A 7755-nucleotide genomic window follows, 5' to 3' on the forward strand; every position below is an offset into this window, starting at 1 on the left:
AACATACTTGGATTGTGTCACTCACTTAAGTTCTTAGTAATACTATTTAGTACTACTACGACTTACCTGGATGAAGAATGTGTTTTTTCAAGCTGGACTTGATATTTTAAAGAAAAGCAAATTTTGCTCGACAGGAGTAAAATTTCTGGTGTCACAGCAGATTCCAATAAAGTTATCGAGATCTAGCAAACCTCAAACATATTCAAAGATTCCCTGGTCTTTTCTTCCAGGTTCACCAGTTTTCTTTTGTCACTCAAAACCATTGACACTACATTTTAATTGTCCCTAGGTATGAGTGTGTGAGGGAATGGTGTGGATGCCCTGTGATGGGCTGGAATGACACTCCTGTGTTGTGATAAAAATAAAAGGTTATTTGTCATTTACATCTTTCGGCAATACAAATCTTTTCAATACATATCAGAATTCTTTACACACACTGAAAACGGTGTTTGTACTGTAGTGCACATAATGTAAAAATGCTGCCAGTCTGGTTATCGCTTTCTGGGGCCTCTCATTTTCCCAATGAGATGACAAATGTTATCACAGCAAGCCAGAAAGATGCTGTTTTACTGTAGATGTCTGGAGACTTGGAAACATGCAGAATTGAGATATTTGGAAGCAGTTACTGTACTTGGTTACTGTATAATGTTTGGAGGTTGCTGAATATTGATAACAATGGCTTATTCCAAATAAAATTATTGGAAAAAAAAGAGGATCAAAGAAACAAAGACACAGTTCTAAGAACAAGTAGATTGGCTTTTATTTGTATTCAGTTTCAAAAATATAAATACAATCTGAAATGAATCTGTTACAATTATATTTTTAATAGGTTTCGTATCCATGAAAGGCATAAGGTATACATGCAAATAGTGTAATTATTGGCATGAAAGACAATCTAAATAAAGGTTAATGCAAATCAATGGGACAAATCAATGTGTCTCTAGCAACACGATAATGTAGTTATTTGTCATAACTCTTAGTTAGTGGTAATGGTTGCTCGTGGATGCTTTAATTGGCCAGCATTTTAGCAGCCTCCTCATGTTGGCCCATCTGGGCAATGTTGAGGGCTGTGTAGCCACTAGCATCCAGGGCATCTCGCCGGGCGTTATTTAGTAGCAGGGCTTTGATGATGGGGACGCTGCCATGCCGCGCCGCAAGGTGTAGTGGAGTGGCCTGTCCGTTGTTGCAGGCGTTGACACAGGCACGGTGGGAGATGAGCTGCAACACATTAGGGAATCTGCCAGAAACACAAGCCAAGTGAAGCGCCGTCCAGCCTGTGTCCTCCGCCACATCTGGGTTTGCACCCGCTGCAAGCAACATGGCCACCACCTGCTCCTGCCCTTGGTGGCAGGCCAGGTGAAGAGGTGTCCACCCATCTGCCCCGCTGGCATTCACATCACCCCCTTGTCCCTCTACAGTTAGTACAGCCTCGTGGTGCCCCTTAATAGCTGCTAAGTGCATTGGAGTCCATCCCTGCGCTGTCCGGGCATTAGGTTGTGCGTTGTTATTCAACAGAAAACGGCAGATAAGGGTGTGGCCTTTCAGAGAGGCAAAGTGCAGGGCACTGTAGCAGCGAGTATCCACACGCTGAACATCAGCACCTTTCAGAGTCAGCAGCCTTACCACGCGGAAATGTCCTTCTTCTGCTGCCAGGTGCAGGGGCGTGACCTGTGTGTAGTCGGTCACGTTGGGGTCACCGCCCTGAGTCAACAGTAGTTGGACAATCGTCAGGTGGCCATAGCAGCTGGCAAGGTGCAGAGCTGTCCTGCCATGGCTCCTCTCTTTGCCATCCAGGCCTGACAGACGGGGAAGGATTAGCCGCACTACGTTCTCATGCCCGTTTTGGGCTGCCAGATGCATCGGTGTCCAGCCGGCATTCTCCTCAATGTTGGCCTGTGCCTTGTTCTCCAGCAGCAGACGCACTGCCCTGTCATCCCCATTCTGTGCAGCAAAGTGCAGGGGTGTCCAGCCATCACAATCACCAAGGTTCACATCAGCGTGGTGCGCGATCAGAAGGGAGCAGATGTCATAGAGCTTCTGCAGAACAGACACGATGAGTGGAGTGTAGCCTCTCTCACTCTGGACATTGACTGGAGATTCCATATCCAACAGTGTTTGAACATTCTCAATGTCGGTGCTGGCCACAGCATAGTGCAAAAGGGAGTTGTTTTCTTTAAAGGACATCAGCACATGCTCCTTTCTTACAGTCTTCCTGAACTTTGGGAAGTTCTTCTTTGATAAGAAGTAGAGTGCGTCAGCATTGTCTTCACTGCTGTCTTCTATGAAGGAAACAATAATATACTAAACAAAAAAAAATCAATAATGTTCAAAAAACATCTGATGCATAGGGTACATTCAGAATTAGTTTGAGATGTTAAAAACACCTTAGGTATTTACATGCATTGTCCCAACATAAAAATTATTTAAATTTATTTTTACCGTGAGGAGGTTGAGAGGTGGAGTCCTATAAGAACAATTAAAACATCAATATAAGGTTGGTTAAAGCAATTTGTATAAAAAAACAAAATTATGTAACAACTGTCACTGGAAAGAAATCTGAAATATTGTGACTCAGTAGTGTGTGTGACCTCCATGTATCTATCATTTGTCCCAATAAGGTGTGGACATGATTAGAGACCATATGGTGTCCTAGTGTGTCCACATTTGTCTCAGGACATCATTGATGTTCCATCCCTGTCCTGCTGGTCTGTAATGGCACATCTCCTAGTATCTCTAGCAAGGTTGTGAAACTGTGCTGAGAGACATAGCCAACGTGTAGCAATTTGACTTGCTGTCCTGTTGTTGTACTACCTCTGCAGCATGGAAGGGCTGCAGTGAAAATATTATCAAATGAAGGACCAGAGAAGAATTAGTCAAGAAGAATATGGAGAGAGCAATTGCCCCTTCCTGAGTGGACACCACTTTCATTTTCCAATTGCTTACCATCCTAACTGGACTGACTTATATTCCTGTAGTTTAAGTTACTTGGTATTAAAATGTGATAATTCAGTGTATCATTCATTTATTAAATCAAAGTAGTCAGATAAAGTTACATCATTAAATTACGTAGATATGGTTTGTTCGCTTGATTTCTTGTATTTCTTGATGCTGGTCCCAAGCCCAGGTAAATGGGGAGGGTTGCATCAGGTAGGGCATCCAGCATAGATTTTATGTGGCAACCTCCAAGGGGAGCAGCCAAAAGAAGAAGGAGGAAGAGTTATGGTTTGTTTACTTACAATTTTATGATGAAAGTGGTGAATAGATGTGTTCCCAGGGTGGTAGTAGCCTAGTGGGTAACACACTCACCAATGAACCAGAAGACAGGTTCAATCACAAGTTCAAACTCCACTTACTACCATTGTCCCTGTAACTAATTGTAAGTCGTTCTGGTATCTGATAAATGCCTGAAATGTAAATGTAATTTTTCCTGCCCTGAGGGCAGAGACCAAAGCTCCTGGAGAGGCACAATGTATTACACATTATTTTTGAGGTTTATTTTTTTAGGTAATTCTCTCATCACTGACAGTGCATAAAGAGGAACTGTACTCACTTGCAGAACTGGAAGGGCAGAGTAGGGAATTTTATGATGCCCATCGCTCAAGGTACGGTTTATAACACCACCTGGTATTTTCAGAACATCACTTAAGACTTCTGTTTGTCTGATGATATCTTAAATGACAGCATGCAAAGACAGTCAATGTTATTTAATGGTCCATCAAAGGGTCAGTAGCATGTTGCTGAAGATTTTCAAATCATTTAATTAACCTTGGCCCTCAGACCTTGCAAATCATTTAGATTCTACATTTCTAAGCTTCATGCACCTCTGTAACACTTTGCACAAGTTCTTTGTGTGTGATGATCTCAGTAGGGAAGAAGTGTGGAGTAATTGGACTGCCACTCTGGCAAAAGCTTAGGCCAGATTCTTCATTTTAGTGTTGAGTATGCTCTGTGATCAAACCACCAGGGGGATTATACCTGAGAAATCTGGTCTCTGTCTCGGGTCCTGCTGCCAGCACTGCTGCATAATGCACTTCATACTCTCACACTCAATGGGCTGGTCATCAGGGATCTTCTCAAGGCTTGGCCTTTTACCAGTTGATACTCGAATTAAGACCTCTGTCATATTGACTCCTGGTTCACAGAAGAGAAGCAAACACATTTATGAAAGACATCATGAGTGCATAAGATGTTGCACATACTGTATTGTAGTGTGCAGATGTGGAGAAGGGGGATATATAAAGGCACCTGGGTATGGCTTCTTCTGTGTTAAAATCTCCCACATCACAATGGCAAAGCTGCAGTACAACAAAAAAAAAATAAAAATAAAAAATGAAATCAGCTGAACAAACATTTCAGTAAGCAAATGGATGTGGTCTTTTGGTATCATTTAGTTTTTAAATTATTAGTACCCTGTACAAAGGGCATTAGCAGCATTACAGTATGTTGTAATGGTTAGATTTTTTCGCATTAAGCAGCTTCAGCACACAGAATTACTGCTCAAGGCAATAGTGCTTGTCTGCTGCCTCTCTGTAACATTTTCTATGTTGTCACTAGCTCAGCCATTAAACTCTAGAATCTCGTTATCCGCATTAGGAAACAGATCAATTGGGAATTTCCTGTGATGGACAGATCTTCATTGCCTTGTGGAACAAATCAGTTTTAACAGCATCTTCTGCAGGCATTAATTTAATAAACTCCCAGACATCATTTCGATCACACCCTCACACCCCTCAGCACCACATAAAGACTAACAGGCAGCAGGTCGTGACAAGCAGAGGCATGAGCAGTGAGCTCATACCAGAACTCTGTCATGTCAGTGGCTGAAATATAGTGAAGTCACTTGGGGAGAGCTCTGATCAGAGGGGACTTGCTGCCAGTGTTTACAGATTGTTGGTGAAGAGTGTGATTTCTCAAGAATGTAATTTCAGTCATCATGGGCAATAACTCTGCAATCTCACTGCAGATTTACCAGAGTTATTACATTTGGACTGACTGAACTAAGGATGGGTTGTGTGTTAGTGGGCAGGAGAGAAAAGTTGAAGGTCATGATGAAGGTCTTGATTAGCACCCCCTTGTTAAAGGGTCATTTAATTTCCCTGGTGATTTGACTATGGTGGAGTACAGGAATAATCATATTGCATTTGTTATACTCTGGTAATGTTAGTGGCATTGTCAGAGCACTGTAAATTTGAAGGGGTTTTCTGAGGTCTATAATGTAGTCGTGCTTAATGTGGCTACAGGGTGACAATTTGGAGGATGCAGACAAAAGAGAAAACATTTTTAAAGTAAGCGCATGTTAACAAGGCACATTGATTATCATATTAGGAAGCCAAGAACAAATGTCAGTGGGCCCTGTTTCAGCAATCTGTGGCAAAGCAAGAAACAGAAAAACGTTTATTGATGTTTGCAAGTCAATTTTGCTATTTTGGCTGGGGAGAAAACAGACTGTTAAACATAAAAGTTTTTGCACAGGGGAACTGAATATATCAAAAACAAATCAATAACGAGTAAGTAGATATGGCAGGAAGAACAAGAACAAACAAGAAAGGGAAGGACTATGAAAAAAGACGCATGCCAAGATATGGGACGTGAAGAACAAAATCAACTAATTCATTGATCAGGAATCAGGCCATGGTATCCTTCAAAAGGGCACTTCTGCTATGATAATAACACTAAAGGTATTAAGTTGAGTTTGTAAGAAAGCAGTTTGTCCCAAGCATTGCAGATGTGACAACTCAAGTGTTATTTACCTAGTAACTTAAATGTTTTTATTTTATTTTATTATGATATATGCATGGTGTAGCTGTATGGCCTCGCTGTATGGTAGAGGCCATGACCTGGTTTTGTCACATACAGTGAGAAGCATGTGGGGTCGGCATGCAAAATTATCTTTTTTCATGTACATATTAGAAATATTTGTGTGTGCATGTTATTAATGTTGTATGTTGTATGTAGTTCCAGGAAAGAGAGATACATGATTTTGTGAAGATATGGTTTGCTTTCTGTGCAGGTATGCTGTGTTACCAAATAAAAGAACAACGCAGAAGGAAAACCACTACACATGCATCAGGGAAGTTCCTAATCGGAGCTTCCCAGTATACTCAATGCCTTCAGCTGACCACAAATATTTGTACAGCATGATGAACTTAATAACTTAATCTATCGCAACTGTCAAGTCATTTGTTATACGTCATACCTTGATTTAGCCATAAAACTAATCATCGATTTTCTTGATTTTCATCATGCACTGGGAGTGCTGCAGTCAGAGTAATCTGTAACATGAGGCTGTATTTCAGCCAGATTGCACAGAAAATGTGGGTGTTCAGGCACAGATGTGGTCTGACAATGTGTCCTAATGAAGCCTTGTTCAGCGTATTCCAGTAGGCAAACGGTTTCATGTTACATGCACACACATGCATGCACAATCTGAAAGGGCATGTTTTACTAAAGAAAGTGCTAGATTTAGGGGAATAGAACAGATAAACTCAGCGAATCATCAATCTCATTTTTGCGTCTGGTCAGATTTTTTCCCCAATAAAGCAATACATTTAGACTATTGTGTGTGAACAATTGTGAACAGACAATGTGAAACCATTCATTGGATTGCATTATGATCTAAGTATATGTATTAGTGTGCATTATGAAAACTCACCTGTAGACATCATATTTAGTTCCTGGTGGCTCAGGGTTCTGTTTAAAGGCCTCAGGAGGAGCATAGTTAATATTTCCTCGTGCAGTCAGATGCTCTACAAATGTCATGGTGTTGCAGGAGTCTTCCCACTTTATTAAACCAAAATCTGAAATCTTGGGAGACAAACAGTTGACAAATGAACATGTCTAACACAAACCTAGACATGTCTATAGAGGATGATGGGATCACCTTGACATGTAGATGGTCATCAAGAAGGATGTTGGTTGGCTTCAGGTTGAGGTGCAGCAGTGGTGGTTCCATGCTGTGGAGGAAGTTCATGCCCATGGTCACTTCATGGATCATCTGGAATTTCTTGGCCCACATGAATGAATGACTGGTGAGGAGGTTGTCCAGAGAGCCTTTACCCATGTACTCCATTAGAATGGCAGGAGGGTCCACACACAGTCCATACACAGATGTGACATAGTTGAATTTCACCTTGCCTATTTTAGACACCTCTTCAACCATGCTCCTGAAAAAAAAAACTTGGTGCAGCAGCATTTACCACATTACAGCCCATTCAATTTTCCTCTTTTTACTTTACAAGACAATCCCGTACAGTTGTGAAGGCTGTGTAACAGATACTTATGTCTTGTTTACCTTACCTGTAGTGGCTCGATAAGGAGAAGCACTTTAGAGCACACACTTCCCTCCACAGCTTGAGTTTCACTTTGTAGATCTGCCCAAAGCTGTGTTCTGAAACTTTAATCCAGTCTACTTCAAATTCCTCTTTTTGGAAACACCTGAAGTTCTCCAGGTTTTCCTTCTCATTGGAATCCATAGCAAAACACAGACACTGTTCTAGTGATTTCACAGCAGTGAAACTTCACTTCTTGTTACGTAGGTATGTAAGTGGCACTTCCACACATTTTCTGGGAGGAGCTGTAGATGAATCAATAGAAATGTTACCAAGCCGGTTTTGGCAGCAAGACACAGGGATGCAATTTGTCAGTAAACTGGAAATTCAAGATTCATTCATTCTTCAAGTGCCTTGAATAACCTTTCCAGTTACGAGAAACGTGGTCTAAATTACACTGGAATCTGGAGAAGTGTGTGACTCTTGA

General features: G+C 41.3%; 1 protein-coding gene across 4 annotated transcripts; it reads right to left on the reverse strand.

Moving 5' to 3' along the window:
• Window positions 1-738: 738 nt before the first annotated feature.
• ankk1 (ankyrin repeat and kinase domain containing 1) lies at window positions 739-7538 on the reverse strand. 4 transcript variants are annotated; one of them, XM_028967165.1, is made up of 8 exons: window positions 7297-7538; window positions 6881-7163; window positions 6653-6804; window positions 4246-4295; window positions 3976-4131; window positions 3551-3621; window positions 2440-2464; window positions 739-2279 (listed from the first exon to the last, which is right to left on the reverse strand). In XM_028967165.1, the coding sequence occupies exons 1-8, from the start codon at window positions 7470-7472 to the stop codon at window positions 1009-1011; spliced, it is 2184 nt and encodes a 727-aa protein (XP_028822998.1). In that variant the 5' UTR covers window positions 7473-7538; the 3' UTR covers window positions 739-1008. The 4 variants fall into 4 exon arrangements, with proteins under 4 accessions (XP_028822998.1, XP_028822997.1, XP_028822996.1 ...); XM_028967164.1 differs by having other exon boundaries at window positions 739-2276; window positions 3551-3669; XM_028967163.1 differs by having other exon boundaries at window positions 3551-3669.
• Between the last annotated feature and the right edge of the window lie 217 nt (window positions 7539-7755).

The sequence above is a fragment of the Denticeps clupeoides genome, chromosome 2 (assembly GCF_900700375.1).
Source record: "Denticeps clupeoides chromosome 2, fDenClu1.1, whole genome shotgun sequence".
Taxonomy (NCBI): domain Eukaryota; kingdom Metazoa; phylum Chordata; class Actinopteri; order Clupeiformes; family Denticipitidae; genus Denticeps; species Denticeps clupeoides.